The 20,140-nt window shown below is 51.2% G+C and overlaps 1 protein-coding gene across 1 annotated transcript in view; it reads right to left on the bottom strand.

Moving 5' to 3' along the window:
- Positions 1-9,491, bottom strand: part of KAZN (kazrin, periplakin interacting protein) — a gene marked incomplete at both ends in the record, with an annotated part of 415,307 nt that extends 405,816 nt beyond the window's left edge. Inside the window, one exon of the mRNA XM_080690664.1 lies at positions 9,251-9,491. Within this exon, the coding sequence (XP_080546790.1) occupies positions 9,251-9,476 (226 nt within the window). The remainder of the gene's footprint in view (positions 1-9,250) is intronic.
- Positions 9,492-20,140: the final 10,649 nt, after the last annotated feature.

Genomic DNA, 20,140 nt, shown 5'->3' with positions numbered 1-20,140 from the left:
GGACTGCTAAACCTCCCACCTCGCCGCCACCCAGAGCCAGGGAGTGAGCGCGGAATTTCAAATGGCAAGAATTAAAAAAAAAGGGGGAGAGCAGGAGAGGAAAGTAGCCCAAATCCTACCGCTTTCCAAATCACCCTTACCGAATTAAAGCAAATAGACTATGTGCGATGGCTTAAAAAAAGTTCAAGTTAATCAAGGAAAATGAACGAATCCATTTATCGTAGCTGACAAGAAGGTCCAGCCTCAGCTGGGAAAATAGAGGGAAAATTATTCTCAAAGACACCGGCATGTCTGCTCTGAAATGCACATCTTTTCTTGTTCTCTTGAGAGAGAGAGAGAGAGAGAGAGAGAGGATAATGATTTTTAAAAGGCTATTATTTAAGATCTAAGCCCCGTCTCATTCATACCTTCCTTAAGACATGTCTTCTCTGGATGAGAAGGTCCCAGCTAGTAGCCATCTTCTGCAGACTCAGATCCCCACATACCCCCAAAACTCCATTCCTGAGCCACCTGTCATGGCCCCCTGTGTCTTCGTGGCACACCGTCACTGTCACGCTATCAGTGGAGGCCTCTGGATTTGTCACTCCCCTGTCTATTTTCCCATTACACCTGTCTGGACCTTTATTATAAATGTAATTATGTTTCCAAGTCAGTCGCACCTGCTAGACCATCAGCGAATTCCAAGATAACATGGTCCATATCTTATTAAATCTTGTGGGCTTTGGACCAAGGTGCCCAATTTTGCAAAATAGATGGAGACAGAGAGGAGAGGGGAAGAGGAGGAAGAAGACGAGAAGAGGGAGGGAGGGAGGCTTTACACAGAAGGGTGGACACACCCTCCCGGCATGGCTCTTAGCTGCGCCATCTGGTTGGTCCTGCCCTAGGGTGGTACACAGGTTCTCCACAGACGAGCCTGAGTCCTGATATACTCTTATGCCCCTCAGCCGACCACCTTGGGGGGCCTGGGAAAGCCACTTAACCTTTCTAAACTTTAATTTCTTTATTTATGAAAGGGAGGTGCTGACTTGTCCTCCAGGGAGAAGACCTCCCTGGTGCTGGCCTGGTGATCCCGGGCAATTCATGTAACCTTTACCCTTCCCCTCCCTTCCTCCCTCCCTCCTTTCCTTCCTTCTTTTCTTCATCTATATCGGGGATCGAAGCCAAGGCCATTCTACCCCTGTGCTACATCCCTCACCCTATTTTTAAGTTTTGTTGTCTTACTACGTTGCCAAGGCTGGCCTCACACCTGAGGTCCTCCTTCCTCAGCCTCCCAAGTCCTAGGATCACAGACACGCACCACTGAGCTGGCAGCTTCTCACTTGAGCCTTGATTTTCTCATCTGGAGGATGCCGAGTCTAACATTTACCTCATAAGGTGGTTTGAAGGATTCATCGGGGGTATTATAAGTAAAAGATGTGGAGCAGTGCTTGATATATGGGTATGTGGCCACTCAGTCAAAATCACCTATCAATGAAATCAGTGACTCTCACGCACTGTGTATAATGTGATGAGTTGACCCAATCCCCCACACCCTCTTCTAGCCATCCATTCATTCGGCAAGCCTTGCCTGAGCTCGCAAAGGTGTCAGGCACTGTCCTCGGAGGCGGCAGAAGACCTACAAAACTCCCTGCCTTCACGGGGTTGCCACCCCAGGAGAATTCACGCCCAAGGTCCCCCATGCCATGGTGTAAAAAGCAATTCACCCCAGGGATAAATTCAGCCAGCCTCAAGGAGACATCTGGCAGCTTCTGGAGACAGTTTTTGGCTGCCACGTCTGGGATGTGGAGATTTCCACTGTCATCTAGTGGGCAGAGACCGGGGATCCTGCTAATATCCTACAAACACAGGGCAACCCCTGACACGGAGCTATCGCACCCAAGTTGACGGTGCCAAGGCTGAGAAGGCCTGGTGTGAAGGAACCTGTAAGATGTTAGGACCCTTTTCTGGTCCTGGTCCTGTGGCTACAGAAAGAAGAGAGCGAGGCATGGGTGGATGGGGAATAAGGGAACCCACAAGATGCCAGAGTTTTTTGAACTTGTTCCCCAAGAGAAAGAAGCAACAGGCGGCTCAGGGGTCAGGACCAAGAGGATTCTTTTCACTGGTGACAAGTGACTCCGGCATTGCAATCCTTGCAAACAGGATCCATCTGGGTCCTATCAGCTTATCCTGTGCCCAGGGCAGAGGGGCATGCAGAGTTCTCGTGTCCAGAGAAGGGCCCAGAAACTGCAACAGTGTGGAGAAACTCTGATCATAGCAGAGACGGGCCTGTGGCTCCCAGACCTTCCTAACTTGATAGACCAGAGGATGTTTCTGGCTTAGGAGCTCAGACTGGGATGCATAGGTAGTTTATTTTTTATTTTTTAATTTTTGCGGTTCTGGGGGTGGAACCTAAGGGGATTCGACCTCCGAGCTACACCTCCTGCCCTATTTTTTATTCTTTATTTTGAAACCGGGTCTCACTGAGTTGCAGAGGGCCTCACTAAGTAGCTGAGGCTGTCCGCAAACCGCGATCCTCCGGTCTCAGCCTCCCGAATGCTGGGATGACAAGCGTGCGCCACCACGCCCGGCTGCACAGGTAGTTTAAATAGCAGAGACCTGGTGGGTTTGAATTCTTGGCTCTGTCACGTGGCAGCGGAGTGACCCTGGATACCAAGTGGAAGGAATATGACCGTCGCCACGTCATGGCCATACTTTCTTTGGTAAGTGATTGTGCCGTCTGTGCACCTTGGTTTTCTGATATGTGAAATGGGTTCATGAACAGCACCTGTCTGAGAGTCACCGTGAGGGTCCAACGCATCCACGTAACACCATTGAAAAGAAAGCTGCTCGGCACAGTACCTGGCTCAGGGGAGACGCTGTGATGATGTTTGCAGTCATTGTCACGTCCTCATCATTATTACATGGCTACAGATAAAGGACTTAGCCGCTCAGAGAGCCAGTGCCCTTTCGGTAATGTCCCCTAGACCATGATACTGGGTGTGTCTGATTTCTCACTCACTGAGAAGTTTGGCCAAATCACTGACACGTAGCTTTTATTCACTGATGCCTTCAACAACTCACCTTGACTCCAGAAGTTGACCCCACGTGTTTCCGGATGGGCCCCGAGGAGGTGTCAGCTGGGCAGGGCATCTCCCGTCCCCGACATCTCTCCATCCTCCAGCCTGGCCACACATCACAGAAGGGCAGAAGAGGCCTGGGTGGCTCTGTGCCTAGAGAATTGCCTGTTAAAAGCTCCAGCGTGAAGATCCCCATTCATCAGGGGTGAAGGGGTAAAAAGGGGGCCTTTCAGCCTGAACCAAAGGCCCTGGCACCACCTCGTCAACAAAGACACCGGAATCCGTTGAGAATCAATGGTTTCCTAGAGAAGCAACCTGCCCACACAGTTGTCCTCGCCAAGCTCATTAAAACTGGGTTCAGTTTCTTTTTTGTTTGCCATAGCTCCGGATCCCATGAGGGGAGCAGGGAGGTCTCAGAGCCCAACGCAGACCCTGCCGCTCAGATCCGAGGTGGAATCAGAGGGTTAAGCGCGTCCAGGACTCATCCCGTCCAACCTCACAGGGGAGGAAGATGGCGCCCCCTCCCTGTTATTCAGGACAGATGGACATGGATGGGGACCTTGAAGATGGCCCCTGGGTCCCCAGAGCTCTTGGCTGTTGGGATGCCCCTTGGGTGCGAGCTGCCACTGTGGGGGGCTGCTATATTATCTTCAAGGAAACTGTATTTTCTTGCTTGGTTTTGTTTGTTTTTTTGCAGTACTGGGAATGGAACCCAGGGGCATTCTACCTCCAAGCTACACTCCCAGCCTTATTTTTTATTTTATTTTATTTTTTATGGTACTGGGGATGGAAACCAGGGGCCTTCTACCTCTAGGCTACACTCCCAGCCCCATTTTATATTTTATTTGGAAACAGGGTCTCACTGAGTTGCTGAGAGCCTCATTAAGTGGCTGAGGCTGGCTTTTAATCTGTGCGATCCTCCTGTCTCTGCCTCCCAAGCGCGGGGATTACAAGCGTGCGCCACCACACCCAGCTCCGGCCCTATTTTTTTTTTTTTTTTTAATCTTGAAACAGTTTTCTCACTAAGTTGCAGAGGGCCTCACTAAGTAGCTGCGGCTGTCCACGATCCACGATCCTCAGGTCTCAGCCTCCCAAGTCCTGGGATTACAAGTGTACGCCACCATGCCCGGCCTGTTTTTTCTTAACTCCGCTCTGCTGAATCTTAACGCACTGGGACTCTGCAGTGACTAGGGTGATGTCCCCGCCCTCCCAGGGGCTACTCTCCCCAGTGTTGAGCCCACACAACACTGGCTAATTTACATTTGCAAGATCACTTAAAAACCCATTCCCTGGGCTCCACAGGCAGAGAGAGCTGTCTTCTTGGCTGATGTCCAGAGGTGGCGGGGTGTGAGACCAAGGACTAAGGCTCACGAGAACCAGCGCTATGAAGGGGCTAAAAGAACATAGGGACTCATGTTAATGTCACTTTCCTTAGACTGATCACTTGAAAATGAATATCTAGAAACACACAACACACACACACACACACACACACACACACATACACACACACTCACACTCGCACGCAATGCAGTGACCTACTGGGCCCCGCTGACTTGCAGAGTGGACAGGCAGGGTTCCAGCGAGTGACTTCTACCTGCCAAACCATCTGCCATCAACTCCCTGGCAGCCAGGAAGTCACGAATTATAACCCCACAGGATGTCTCAAAGTGCCAATGGTCTTCAGGAGTAAGAGCATAAAAGGATGGAAACGTAAACCGCCTTACCGCGGGACAAAGTGTGACGGCGCTCTTATTCTAAAAATTGGGTCGGCTAAGACTCCTGGGTGACGGCAAAGATGCTTTTGGGAAGCCCGGGACCAAGGTTTGGACCATGAAATTCGCCAGAACCAGAAACCGGACTTAAGAGACCCTCCCAAGACATTTTCCAAACACATTGGAGAGTTAAATAATAGCCAAGCAATAACTAATTTCTACCACGCCGTACTGATCTGTGAGTAATGTCTCTGGGACAGTGCACGATAATTTTCAGGAAGAAAGCTCAAGCCCCAGCTCGCTACAGCCCACCAGGTGGGGAAAAGACACATCCCTTCAGCCCCCTACTGTGGCTGAAACACGGTGACTGAGCTCTGTAACTCAGAGAGAAACTCCCAGAGGCCCCGGGGACTCCCCGCCATCAGAAAATTCTCTTTTTTAAAAGATGATAAAAGTCTAGCTTGGGAAACAAGAGCAGGGACGGGATAAATGGGGAAGGAGAAGGCAAGAGACAGAACTTATTTTGCAAAGCAGTAGGGTCTAACATCTCTGTAGACGGCTCGTACATTCAATTCGCTCCCAAGATAATTTATACTTCACCAAAGAGTTTGCAGAGTTGTAGTCATGGTAGATAAGAGCAGCCAGACCTTAAATAATAGCCTATTTGAACACTTGGGGAGGAAAATAAAACTTGCATGTCGCTAGGGCAAAATGTAAAGGCAGGAGAAATGGCCTCCTCCCTATTTTTTCTTTTCTGTTAGTGATACTGGGGATTAAACCCAGGGACATTCTACTTCCAAGCTACACTCCCAATCCCCTTTTTAAATTTTTGTTGTTGTTTTGAAATAGGGTCTCACTAGGTTGCCGAGAGTCTCAGCATGTTGCTGAGGCTGGCCTGGAACCTGTGATCCTCCAGTCTCGGCCTCCCAGGTACTGGCATTAGGGGTGTGCACCACCGTGCTGGGTCCCTCGCCGGATTTAATGAAACTCGGTAAACAGGAAAAACTCAACACCAAAGAAAGATGCTTTTAGCACTTTCACTCGTATAGGCATACAAATTTAATTCTTTCCTTTTAGAAGAAACTAATTGCAGCATACACACACACAACCAGGCATAAGTATTTTATGTTACATACGGTTAACACCTAGGTGAGCTGGGCACAGCCGCTCCTAATTGTCTTATTATCTGCAGAGCAAAGCAAACCACTGAATCTAATATCAGTCATTGATCAGATAAAACATCCTCGAAGAAACAAACTATGTTTCCACCTCAAAAACACAGCAAGCATCTTAAACACATTTTCCTGGAGATGTTACGCTGAGGAAAACACTTTAAAATGTTACTTTCAACAAATCCCTTCTCTGGCTACCAACGACAAGACAAATTGGGACCAATCCTGGGCTCTTTTATTATTATTATTATTTTTTTTTTTGCCAAGCCTCCTTCTGTCCACCTGTCAACGGTCGTCGTGACCCCGGCCAACCCAAGAGGCGGCCTTGGGAGCTGAGAAATGTGCCACCCTGCACGGGTGCTTCCTCATTAGGGATTATCCAGCTCTGTCGCAGCCGGGAGGGAGAAGATGGGCCGGCCGCCAAGTTCTTTCAACAGATTCCGAAAGAAGATCCTGCAAAGTGCCGAAAGCCCAGATTTTCAGCAGTTCACTTTCTAGATTCTGTTACATAGCAACCATGCCAGCTCACAGAGGGTACCAACCAAGTTAATATTTTGTTTAAATGACACGCTGCATTAACCCTCTAGGAAAACCCAGATTTTCTTTATCGGAAAGCAACGCCAGTTGTCAACACGAGGACAAAATATCCAAGGACAGATGGGTAAGCTTGCTTCATTCATTTAAGGAGAGAACCTCTTTAAACAACAGCAGAAATTTGAGAATGGAACCAACGAGATCTCTCGGCGTGGGGAGCAAAAGGTGACTCTCCTAACCGTGTGCGCTGGTATTATTAAAGATGCGTTAGCATGCGTTGATGACGTGCATGGTACCCTTTAATTACAAGATGACTTGTACAGTATTTTTTTTTTGAGACACACTCATTTCATTTCAAACCTTGATTTGAAAAGTGAAAACTTAATAGCAGTAAATACTCTTAGGGTCTGGGCCCCCTTGAATGGTACCAGCAGGGACGCAATGAAACCCCAGACCAATTTTTTTCCAGAAGAACTGGCAGAGAGCCCCGGGCAGCAGCGCATTCGTGAGCCATCCCGGAGGTGTGCTCTGAAGAAGCAATCGGCCACGCTTTAAAATCAACTTGCAGGAACTCAACACTTTTCCTCTAGTAAAATAAAAGCCATAGCGAGAGAAATGGGGAGGCTAGCTCTGCGCTTCCGGAATGCCGCCAGAGGCCGTGAGAAACTATACACACACAACCCAAAACCTCCAAGAGGCCAAACAGCAAGAAAACCACCAGACTGGGGGTGCTGGTACTCTAGATAAATAAATGATGGGCCCTGTGTTTAGAGGGGAGGCCTGTCTTCTTTATAACCACCATAGCAACATCAACGCACATCCATTTAAGTACATATGTAGCCAACAATTAACGTTATGTTTCCTGATTACAGAATGGCCGAGTCCCCCTCGTTAGAGGTTTGCAGAAATAACCAGTGGTAGAAAGAGGACGGATGGAAACCCTCCTTCCCCTCCAGCCACTGACAGGTCAGGGCAGGGTGAGTCTGAGGTCATGGGGAGCTGCCTGTTTTATGTGTGCAGATGTCAAGATATCCAAAAGCCATTTCCACTTCTGCAGCTCTGTGCATTTTTATAGGAAAAAAAAAAAAAAAAAGAAAAACGGAAGGGGCACGTTGTTTTTCTACTTTAACTCTTTAACCAGCAGCCAGACCTCAGCATCCGAGCTGAGCGGGTGCGCATCGCCGCTGCCCGGCTTCCCCTAGATAAAAAGCTACTTAACTTTTCCACGCCCAGGAAAAGGGCAGACAGTGGCAAATACACCAGCGTTGTTCAGCGTATTTTTACGAGGCTTTTGAAGTCTTAGCAAGATGCCGGTTCTTAGCTATGGCTTTGATATTAGAAGACTCTTCTTAGAAAAAGTAAAGCATTATCTTGCCATCTGCCTTTCCCATTTATTTTTCTTTCTTTTTTAATTTCGCCCCAGGTTCTGGGGAGAACGTTTTCCTCGCAATGCAGTGACATAACAAGGGATGGATGATAAGGATAACCAGAAATCAACCTTGGGAACTGTGCAGCTAACACCAGGACCCGCTCTTCCCAACATTACGTCATGGCTACTCCGTTACCAAATCACTCTCCCATTCCTGGAGACCTCTACTAGGTTTCTGAAGTGTCAAGTCCAGATCTAACTGAGAATTTGACACCAAACTGCTCCTGGCCAGGCTTTACCTCTCAAAGGCCTGCCTTTCCAGCCAGGTGAGGCCAGGCAAGAGAGAGAAAGAGGACATCCGACATCTGTATGGAAACATTCTCCCCACACTTAGGAGAAGCAGTTGAAATCACAGAACCAGGACATCATTCTGAGCCGCGGAGTACCCCGTACTTCTCCAGCGACATACAAGTGGCCCTGGTGGGCTGGAGGTCCCCCCTTCCCCGTCCTGTTCAGAATTTAGCAGTTTAGTTTACAATCTAAATTATGTCAATAAACAGCAATGCTGTTTCTTAAAAGGCACTGGGAGGGGGGAGACTCCTCCAAAGCTTGCTTACTGTTGTACTTTCCAACTCACGGAAACCCAGTAGAGCATCACAGGGACGTTCGTTCATCCACCTTTAACCCCTGTAGGGGGTTCAGAGCCTCATTTCTGTCAATGTCAACACAAGCCAGCTGTCTCTCTCCCCTTCCTGTGAACTGCAGCGAATCCCTCCAAACAGGGGCTGCCACCTACCTCCCCCAGGTCCCCTTCCACCGGGCGTCCATCACTCAACCTTTGAGGTCCAGCTCCCCCCTGGGAAGTGGCTCTCCAAGCCCCTAGTTGCTGGAAATTTAAACTTCCTGCAGAGCATCTGCTGTTCATTGATAGATTCCACTGCCCACACCATCTCAAAGGGGGAGGTAATAAAAGTCCACATGCAACCGAGACAAGGGGTTTGGGCATCCCTGGAGAAAAGTGCACACCGGTCCCATCCAGCGCCCGCAGCAGCAGAGTCCCGAGTCTTTCCAAAGGAAGAATCCTGGGGAGCTGGGGGTGGGGGGTAGAGGCAGGTGATGGCATGCGCCTCCGCCGCGGGGGTGGGCGCATGAAAAGTTTGCCCCGGAGCTGGGGGCCCTGTGCCATCGCAAAGGCAGTTTCTTCTGCGGGAAGGAAGGGACTCTCTGTCTGCGCCTGGGCCGGTGTGACCATGTGACCCCGTGCACACTGCCCGGGCTTTCGTTTAATGACAGCAGCCTGCAACTCCCAGCCGGGCAGCGGCAGTGGCAGTGCCCGGGGAGGACAGGGTCGTAAGCCCCAAGGCAGAGGCTTCGCCCCGGGTCCGGCGCCGGGGCGCTCCCTACCTTGCGCGCCATGGGGCTGGTTCTCCATGCTTGCTGCCGAGTCCGCCGCCGCCGCCGAGGCGCTGGTGCCCGCCGCCTGGCCGGGCCCGGGGCCGCCGCCGCCGCTCAGCTCCGCCAGCCTCCGGTTGGTGGCCGTGAGTTCGGCTCGCAGGCTGGTCACCTCCTGGCTGGCCGCCTGGACCGCCCCATCGATGCGGAGCGCCAGCTGTTTATTGTCTTCCATCATGTTCAGGATTTTGGCCTGGGGGCGAGAGAGGTGACAAAGGGCTGCATGGTGCGCTGGGGGGGAGCGCGGCCGGGCGCCCCCGGCTCTACCTGTCGGGGCCCCCGCGGCCCGGCTCGCCCCTGCCACGACCCCCGGGCCCCGGCAGCAGCGCCGGCTCCTCCAGCAGTGACAGCGGCGCCTCCAGCCCGAGCCGAGCCGCGGCGGTGGCGAGGCGGCGGGGGAGGAGGCGAGGGAGGAGGCAGGGGGTGGAGGAGGAGGAGGAGGAGGAGGAGCACCGCGATCTCGGAGACCCCGCGGGCGGGCGCCGGAGCTGCACGCAGAGGACACCGCGCGCCTCCAGCCAGGCACTCTTTCAGCGGAGCCTACCATTCGCCTGCCGCTCGGGAGGGGGCCGGGGCCCGGGGCCGGGCGCGCCCTGGGCCTCCCGCGCCCCCCACCTCCAGGACACATCCCCCAGGGGGCCGGGGCGGTGGGCCTGGACCCAGACTGGGCCAAGGCGGCACCCCTGGCGTGGATGGGGGCGCGCAGGCAGAGCCAGTCCTCGGTCCCCTCCCCTCTCTGCCCCAATGGACCACTGCCCCAAGCCTGATCCGGGCTGGGGGCGCGGTGGGTGTTCAGGGGTGAGGGTGCTGGGGAGAGGGCCACCCCATGGAGCTCCGAGGGAGGGGGCGGCTTGCACCAGGGAGGGAATGGGGTACCTGCTTTGTGGGTGCCTGAAAGAGGTTCCAAATGCCCAGCTGGGAGTTGGGCTGGGGGGGTCCTTCCGCCTCTACCCCACGGGGCAGCCTGACCCCGTGCTGTCCACCCCCCAATGGGGTGCTGTCCTTCCCAGTCTGGGCCAGTGGCGCTGGGGCCTCTGCCCAACTCCCAGCCTGGGCCTGCGTCCCCCATGTGGAGGGAGCAGCCTCCACCTGGCCCTGAGCTGGCTAAATATGGGAGAGGGATGGGATGGAAGGACTGGGGCCTCCCTTGTGGGGCTGTGTCCTCTCTCTGCTGTGGTGTAGGAGACTCGTGCCACAGTTTACCTACTCTGTCTTCTCAGGAGATGGGAGGTAACCCTGTGGATAAGCCCCTCCTAGCGCCTCTTTCTCTCCCCGGGCACAGGCTTTGCATTTTTCACTGGGGCTCTGGATTCCAGCCACCAGCCCTGGTTACCATAGCAAGCTTCATTCCATGCAAACAGGACAATTTAAAACAGCCAGCGGGACCCCCCTAGACAACAGCGTGCCAGCATCCCAGCGCAGTCAACCTGGGGAGAGCGGCTAAGCGCCTTCCGCAGGGGCCCACGGGGCGCTGGCCCGCGGGGAGGCTGGCGACCTGCGGACCCAACGGCATCTAGAGGAGGCCCTTAAGGGCCAAGCCAAAGGATGCAGGCAGCCTGCTTTCCTATGCACGTGGTCTCTTTCCACAGAGGAGCAGCCTCATTTTAGAGACCCAGGCTCTGGGCTGGGTTCAGCAGTTTACTCTGTGGCCCACAGGAATCAGCTGAAGGAGGAGAGGAGGCAGGTAAATACTCGGATGCCCACGGGCCCCAGTGCGCCTTCCGTTGGTTGTGAATGCTAGAATTTATTTTCTTGTAGGTGAAATCATAAAAACGCATGATGGCATGAGACGGACGGGGCCACAGGGATAGGGCGCAGTGTCCACTCTGTCACTCACTGGTCAGTTGGGATTGGAGCCCTGACCTAGCCTCATTAGCACAAGTTCTGGCCCAATGGACCAACCACAGTACTCAGAGCTGCTTCCTGTACTTGGAGACCAAGGCGTCGTTTTTGCAATCCCTTTGCTCCCGTGGTATCCAAGCTACGGAACTTTGTGGGTCCTCAGAAGGGGGGTGTCAGGGTGCAGCCACTATGGAAAACAGTCTGGCAATCCCTTGGGAAATTACACGTGGGCTAGTAAATCCACTCCGAGGTATCTGTCCAAAAGAAGACAGATGTCCAAACCAAAATCTTGTGAATTTCAGGAAATACGTCAAAGTTCCTAGTAACACTAGTCACGGCCGCAGGAAGGCAGAGATGGCCATGAGCAGATGAATGGGCCAACAAAATTCGTTATAGGTACAGCATGGAATATTATCCAGCCATGAAAAGGAACGCTACAATGTGAATGAAACCTGAAAAGATTGTGCTAGGCAAAAGCAGGCTAACACAAAAGGTTACCTATGACAGGATTCCATTCATAGGAAATATGCAGAACAGACACATCCATGGAGACAGGGAGCAGGGGAGTGTTGCCCGGGGCTGGAAGAATGGAGATTAACTGCTTAATGGTCCATTAATATATTATTAACTGCTTAAGAGGTTATTTGGTGTTGATGACAATATTTTGGAATTAGACAGAGGTGGCTGTTGGACAATACAATGGATGTGCTAAATGTCACTGAACCGTCCACATTAAAGTGCCTGATTTCATGTTCTGCAAGTTTCAGCTTAACGAAAAAATCAGCATATATGCAAATACAAAAAAGGTGGTAGGGGTATCCTGGGAACACGCCTGATAAAATAATTAAGAGCAGTTCTATTTGGGGAGGAATGTGCGTGTGTGTGTGTGTGTGTGTGTGTGTGTGAACATGCTTCCTCCTCCTCCTCCTCTTCCTCCTCCTCCTTTTCTCTCTCTCTTTCTCTCTCCTTTCTCTCTCTTTCTCTTTCTTTTTCTTTCTCTCTCTCCCTCTCTCTTTCTCCCTCTCTTTCTCTCCCTCTCTCTTTCTTTCTCTTTCTCTCCCTCTCTCTCTCTCTCTTTCTCTCTGTTTCTCTGTGTTTCTCTCTTTCTCTTTCCTTCTCTCTCTTTCTCTCTCTCTCTGTCTCTCTTTCCTCCTCCCCTCCTCCTCCTCCTCCTCCTCCTCCTCCTCCTCTACCTTCTTCCTGTCCCTCCCCCCCCCCTCACCTGCCCCCACCATGGCGCTCATCGGAAGGGGTGGTCATTTCCTGTCTACCTGCCCATCTCAGGCTCCCTGAGCCTCCCGGGCAGGGGAGGAGGGTGGGCAGCCCCGTGTTTTCCTCTGCACCCTGGCCGCCCAGCCCGCGCCCGCACCCCTCCCCGCACGGCTGCGAGGGAGCCCGCGTGAGCCCAAACAGACCGACCTAGGGTTGCTCACTCGTCTTCAGTGAAATGATGCCCACACACCCCAGTCTCCACATCAAAACACAACGAAACCTCAAACAAGGAGAAAGGAAGCAACGCCTCACGCCTCGAGCCTTCCTCCTGTCTCTTCCTCTGAGCTTTCAAGAAACTTGCTTTAGACACTCCCGAGATGCTGCCCAGTATGTTAAGCTATTTTATTTTTGGAGATTTTTTTTCTGAACATGAAAAGGGGGCTTTTCCCAGCTGTCTCTCCTTTTTAAATCACCCCTGCCCAAAAGGACCAGCTCTCAGAAAGTCTGTGACCAGTTACACTCTGAAGATCAACTTGGTCTACACCAAAAGGCTCACTGCTCCGCCTTTCTTACCCTGAGCTGGACGCAGCCCCTCCCTAAGTGACCTCAAGCTACAATCCGTCCAGATTTGGTGTGATGCCCTATTATGAAACCCTCTGCCTATCTGGAGGGCTGATAGGCACTTACCTAACCATTTAGTTAGGAGACACATAAAATGTTTGAACCAGGTGTGGTGACACGCACTTGTAATCCCAGCATTTGGGAGTCTGAGAAGGAGGATTGCGGTTCAAAGACAGCCTCAGCTACTACTTAGTGAGGCCCTTTGCAACTCAGTGAGACCCTGTTTTAAAATAAAGAATAAAAAATAGGGCTGAGGGGTGTATATCAGAGGTAGAATGCATTGGGTTCCATCCCCAGTACTGCAAAAAAAAAAAAAAAATATATATATATATATATATATATATATATATATATATATATATATATATATATGCTGGGGGAGAAGACTTTAGAATCGTCTATCATCCACAAACTCACTCTATTTGAGGCCCACGGCTATGAGAATTTGACTGAATAGTAGGTTCTGTTTCAGGGTCTTCCTTCCTACATCTGAGCTCCACCCCCAGCACTGTTTTGTTTTGAAACAGAGTCTTGCTAAGTTGCTGAGACTGGCCTTGAACCCGGGATGCTCCCGTCTCCGCCTCCCAAGCACTGGGACTACACGGCCTCGGGCTGGGTCTTCCTACAGTAGCTGCCACCTCACACACTGTGAGCCGATGTTAGCGAGTCCTGTGATTTGAATGGGTCCTCCAAAATATCATGTGTTGAAAACTCGGTGGTTTCTGGAGGTGGGGTGATTATCTCTGGGAGATAATCAGGGAGAGATGAGGCCAGGAGGGTGGGTGCCCGGATGGCATAGCCCCCAGCCTCTGCCCGTATTTTCTGAGTACCTGATCTTCCTGCCCCAAGCTTGCCTGGATATTATAGAAAATCTGCAAAACTAATCTTCCAGCCCAGAGAAAGTTAATTCTTTTTTTTAGGGGGAGGGGGGTGTACTGGGGATGGAACCCAGGGACATTCTACCTCCGAGCTACATCCCCAGCCCTACTTTTTATTCCTTATTTTGAAACAGGGTCTCACTAAGTTGCAGAGGGCCTCACTAAGTAGCTGAGGCTGGCCACGAACTTGCGATCCTCCTGTCCCAGCCTCCCAAGTATGAGGTTTACAAACGTGCGCCACCACGCCTGGCTAGAAAGTTCATTCTTAATAGGAATCAAAGCAAAGAGTTCTAGCTCCTTGCAGCCAACACAGCGGCACGTATCTGTATCTCTCTTCTCCCGTAAACAGAGTAACTTTGTAATTTAACGTCCAAACCGGAACACTTTTCAGAGCCAACGGAGATGCTTTGAAGCTGCTTAGACAACCCCGGTATAGACGGTGCCCTGTTCTACAACTGAACCATACAGTTCAGATCTCCTGGTTTACAGAGAAGCGGAGGCCCGGATTCAGGCCTGGATCCTGCGGCACCGTTGGTAGAAGTGCCAGGAGGGATGAAACTCAGAGGCTTTTGAAAACGGCCCATCTTTCTACTGACGTGGATCGCACAGCACTTCCTAAATTATAGGTGTAAGCCGGGGCCGCAGCCTTGCGTCAGCTGGCCACCAACTTCTTGTACCACACCTCTCCTCTCTTGCTCACTATACCCTGGCCACTTAATTCTTGCTGACCTCAGAACTTTTTTTTTTCTTATCTTGCCTTTGCCTGGAATATTCCCCCTGGCTCTAAGTGTTAGATTTTCTTTTTTGTCATCCCTTAGATTTAACAACTGACATTGACCTATTTCATATTATTTATCACTATTGATTACTGTTTTGGTTTTGATTCAGGAGGTTGAGCCCATTAGTATTCTATCTCCAAGCTACAACCTCGGCATTTATTTATTTATTTTTATTGTGAAAATAGGTCCTTGTTAGGTTGCTGAGGGGTCTCGCTCAGTTGCTGAGGCTGGCTTCAAACCTGTGATCCTCCTGTCTCAGCCTCCCAAGTACTAGGATCACGGGCGTGCACCACTGTGCCCAACTTGTTTGTTAATTTGAAATACTGTCTACATGAGCCGGGCGTGGTGGCGCACGCTTGTCATCCCAGCATTTGGGAGGCTGAGACCAGAGGATCGCGGTTCGCGGACAGCCTCAGCTACTTAGTGAGGCCCTCTGCAACTCAGTGAGACCCGGTTTCAAAATAAAGAATAAAAAATAGGGCAGGGGGTGCAGCTCAGAGGTCGAATGCCCCTGGGTTCTACCCCCAGACCCGCAAAAAAAAAAAAAATACTGTCTACACGGGAGGACCTGCGAGCTGAGTCCCCATGAGTTTGGTTCATTGGGGTAAAGGTCTTTGAACTCCTGCTACTGGGGTTCCCTGATGCAATTCTGCTGTGCTGGATTTCACAGTGTTTCCAAGAATAAATGCCCTTTTCCTGATCTCATCTGATGACTTCAATTGTGTGCAACACAATGTCCTGGCCTAGAACCACGCCATCCCCCAGCGTGCCCACCCACCCACATAGCTGGGTTGTGAGCCCCAGGAAGGCAGCTCTGGGTCTTGTTCTTCTTTCTGGCGCTACTGCCTGGGCCTCCATCAAAGAATTTGTACATGACGGAGAAATGCTTCCCCCACAACTCCATACCCACGAGTATTCTGGCTTCTCTCATTAAAACCCTTCTCAGACTCCTCCGTCTTCCCCAAGAATTCTACTCGCATCTTAATTTGCAAAGTACATTCACAGCTCCCTTCTTATTTTATTCTTGCAACGACGCCCTTGGGTGGAGAGGGGACTAGAACCTGCCTGTGCCAGGTGAAGCCACTGGGGTCCTCGCTGGGTCTGTCGGAGGATCAACTGCCCGCACGCCTTTCACCTCCCGGCATGTCCCAGTGAGCAGCACCTCTTTGCTACGTGAATGAGCCGGGGGCCAGGACTCGGCTACACCCACTTGCGGCCCAGTTTTCTCCTGACTCAATTAGGGACGTTGTTTCTGTCTGGCTCTAACGTGGCAAGATTGAGCGATGAGCCTCCAGCCTCCAGAATCCTCACGCGAGAGAGATGGTGACGGGAGGGCTGGGAGAGAAGCCAGCGTGAGACAGACTCCTTGGCCCAACAGTCAGGGACCATCCCCCAGGCTTCTTATAATCCGTGTGTGGCTGCCTACAGGATCCGGACAAACACCCAGAGATGTGGTCCTGCCTTTCAACTTTAAAGACCACTGCCTGCAAACAATGTCTCTCCCAGGCTCTGTGAGCTACATCTCTGGACTTCATGTCAACTGCAGTGTTTCTCAAAGTGAGGATGAAGACGCCCTTGATACGGAACCCTTAGGAGATGCTTGTTAAAATGCAGAAGCCCAGGCCCTGCTCCTGACCAACCAGAAGCCCCGAGTGGTACCCACATCTACAGATGCAATGCACTGCCCAGGGGGATGCGCGGTGGAGTTTGAGACTCGGGTGTGTCTCAAAGCATCATCCGCCAGTGGGAATATGCAAATACCAGGAGCTTTGTGAGTTCAGGGACACCTCAGGAAAGGCTGCCAGGGCCTCCGGCCCTCACTCTTCCAGATGTCTCCCCCGCCCCGCTCTGCCTGGGAGTCCTTGGGGAATTACCCTCCCTCTCTGCAGATGGATGCCCTGTTTCTTCAAATTGTTACACGTGAATCCCGGCCAATCTAGGAGATGTATCTCTTGTACATTTACACGGTTTACTTTGGCCGAGTGGGTTTTAACATATGCTCTGGGGAAAAGGGCAACGGGTCTCGCAGCCAGGGGTGGGGCTGCAGGCAAGCAGACTGGGAGAGGGGGGGACTGAGGCAGAGAAGGGGGTGTAGGCAGCGGAACCCCAACAGCTATGGCCCTCTCCCCATCCATCACCCTCCTAACCACAGTTAGGAAACAAAGAGATGGCAAAAAAAAAAAAAAAAAATTAGAAAGTAGGAGGAGAAATGGGGGAAAGGAATATGGGGCTTCAGGACTAGCCTGGAGCAGAGATGAGAGTGTGTGTGTTTACACATGTATGTTTTACACACACACCCCCCACAGAGCTATTAGAGTGCAGAGTGACGTGTCTTCCTGAGCCACTCTTTATCGAAAGCTGGGGCAGGTACCCAGGCGCCTCCGATCTGTGTGTCTTTAACCAACCCGGTCCCTTCTGCAGATTTCTCATTTGCAAACGGTCCTTTCCTAATCGCCTCCATCTGAATTTCCTATGTAGGAAAGAGACCAATATTAAGGATATGTGCTGACCACACTCTCAAACACAGACTAAGCATGGATATTCGAAGCACCTATTTCTTGGTAGCCACCAAGTGGGATGTTTTTCCATCTTGGCTGTTGCCGGTCCTCTGATAAGTTTCTTATTAGACGTGGGGTGGGGCTTGCGAGAGAAGTCTGAAGACCGAGATCCCGGCTCTGTCGTGGGACTGTGGTTGACTGAGGACAAACAGCAAAAGCCGAGCCAAGGACACAACCTCAAGACACTATTTCCACCTAGGAGGACCATCGCTGCCACCTGAAGAACTGGTCCAACCCACAGGCGCCTTCCTGTCCACTCCCGCAGGGCTAGCTCCATAGGTGGGTACCAATTTATTGTCCAGCATCCCAAAGACATCTCTGAGAGGTTTTCCCTGAAAAGCCATGAAGAACATTCCTCCAGCCATTTGCACACGCTCTAAATCAGCTCTAAGTTCCCACGTAAGCAAAAGTGTGCAGGAAGACATTACCAGTGACCACGCTCTGTCTCTGGGTGGGGTGCTGCTCGATGCAGAGGGTCTGGAGCCAGTCAGAACGAGGTTTGAGTCCCAGCTCTGTCCCTTACCGGCCTTGCAACCCTGGCTGAGTCACTTAACCTCTCTGAGCCTTGAGTTTCTCATTAATAAAATAAATTGTTGAGGAATTAAATGAGATGATCCCTACGAAGCACTGGCAGAGTGTCTGGTACCCAGAAAGAACTCAAGAGATGCTCTCAAGGATGCAGATAGAGATGATGGAGAGAAATGATGGCGATGCTGAGAGTTGTCATGGCAGCTTCTGCTCTGTGGACGTCCATCCTGGTCAGCCACTGTGCTTGCCCACTGAGTCCTACTAACGTGGACTGAATCCTCCAACACTGAAGTTATGATCATCAGGAGAGAACGAGTTGGCCCACACTTGCCAGACTAAAGTGTCTCATAGCCACATTCAAATCCAAGTGTGTATGTCCATTGCCAGGATTTCAGCTTTTCTTTCTTCCCTCATCCCCCCTTCAATGCACGGATGTAGTCTTTTTCCTGGGCTGGCTGATGCGCTGAGAGACCTGTGGGTCCCCTTCCCACCTGGTACCCGCCATCCCCTGCAAAAGACACGGGTCTGCTGCGTCAGAGGTGGAAGAGAGCATCTCCTCTGTGGCTACTGTGTTTGTTTTGGGGGGCCTTGGGAAACCATTTTGGTAAGTTCATTTCTTTGGCTCATAATATGGTACCCAGCGGCTAGAAATACTTAACAGACCTACCCAAAATGATGGGTGATTTGGTTTTTTCTCACTGTGATCTCTATCCTAATACAAATTATTTTCTATGCTTTGGGGTAGGGTTTGAGGGTATTTATTTATTTATTTATATGTGTGTGTGTGTGTGTGTGTGTGTGTGTGTGTGTGTGTTACTGGGGATGGAACCCAGTGGCATTCTACCTCCGAGATACACCCCCAGCCCTATTTTTTTATTATTTATTTTGAAACAGAGTCTCACTGAGTTGTAAAGGGCCTCACTTAGTGGCTGAGGCTGTCTGTGAACCGCAATCCTTCTATCTCAGCCTCTCAAATGCTGGGATTACAAGTGTGCACCACCATGCCCACTTCTAGGGAAGATTTTTTTTATTGTTTATTTCTTAAGGTATTAAACCCAGGGGCATTCTACATCTTAGCTATGCCTACAGTCCTATTTATTTAATTTGGAAACAAGCTCTCACTAACTTCTATCTCAGCCTCCAACCTGCGATCCTCCCGTCTCAGGCTCCCAAGGGCTGGGTTGGGGTCTTTTTAAGCATCAGGACATTAGCTGGGCGTGGTGGGGCACATTTGTAATCCCAGCATTTGGGAGGCTGAAACCAGAGGATGGTGGTTCGTGGACAGCCTCAGCTACTTAGAGAGACCCTTTGCAATTCAGTGATAAATAAAAGAATAAAAATAAAGAATAAAAATAGGGCTGGGGGTGTGGCTTGGAGGTAGAATGCCCCTGGGTTCCATCCCCAGTCCCCCCCCCCCCACACACCAGCGCATTAGATTGGTAAGGAGCAGTGTGACGAGCATGGGGCTTTCAGGGCGCCCTGATGGCCATATTTCGCTGTTTCTCACTCACCCATTTAGCTCGATGGTATCTTTAGCAGGAGCGTTTTACGCTCAGTTCTACTTACGCCCCACCACCTGCCCAGACTCTCGTGAGCTTCTGCTTGTCTCGGAGTTCAATGCTTCTATTCTTAGCATGCCTTGTGCCTGGGGTAGCTAGCTCCACTCTCCCCCCCCCCAAAAAAAAATGCCTCCTCCCCCCAAACAGGCTGCAGAGAAGCACGTGCCCGCCCTCACTCAAAACCACCAGGGACGTGCCCGGTCTGCGACACCCTTTCTCAGCAAGTCCAAGCCCAGCTAGACCTCGTCCCTCCAGCTAGAACTAGACTCTTCCAGCACCAGAGTGGCCCTGGGAAAAATATTTATTAGTTCAATGATAGACCGTTCAGTCTAGGATGCCACAAAGAGCCAGAGCTGCCACCATCTGCCCCAGCCTCGGGCTCAGCTGGGCAGTTGTGTATCCGACTGGAAGAAAGCCGTGTCATCTGCAGTCGACTCGATGGATAATGTGTCTCTAGCTAGGAAGGTGTGAAGTTGCTGTATTTATCTCAATCGATCGCCTCTTTAATTGCTCACCAGTCTTCTTTTGGGGCTGGGGAGATGGAGAACCATTTGTAATCCCATCCTCTGCAGCACACGGTCACCTGAGCAGGTGTGTGCATGGCTCAGAGCAGCTGGAGATGCTCTGATGACACCAGCACTGGGACTCCTGGCCAAGCTGGCTCCAGTGCAGTGTCCCCATCCCTTAGTCCTGGAATAGCTAGCTACTGATATTTTGGGGTTGGGAGAAAAACATATGGTACTGGGGATTGAACCCAAATCACTCAGTCTCTGAGGCACACCCCAGCCCCATTTTATTTATTTGTATTTTGAAAGCGGATCGCTCGCTGAGTTGTTGAGGGTTTCCTTAAATTGCTGAGCCTGGC

This window comes from Muscardinus avellanarius (assembly GCF_963383645.1).
Source record: "Muscardinus avellanarius genome assembly, chromosome: 3".
NCBI lineage: Eukaryota > Metazoa > Chordata > Mammalia > Rodentia > Gliridae > Muscardinus > Muscardinus avellanarius.
This window is presented reverse-complemented; position numbering and strand designations above follow the sequence as displayed.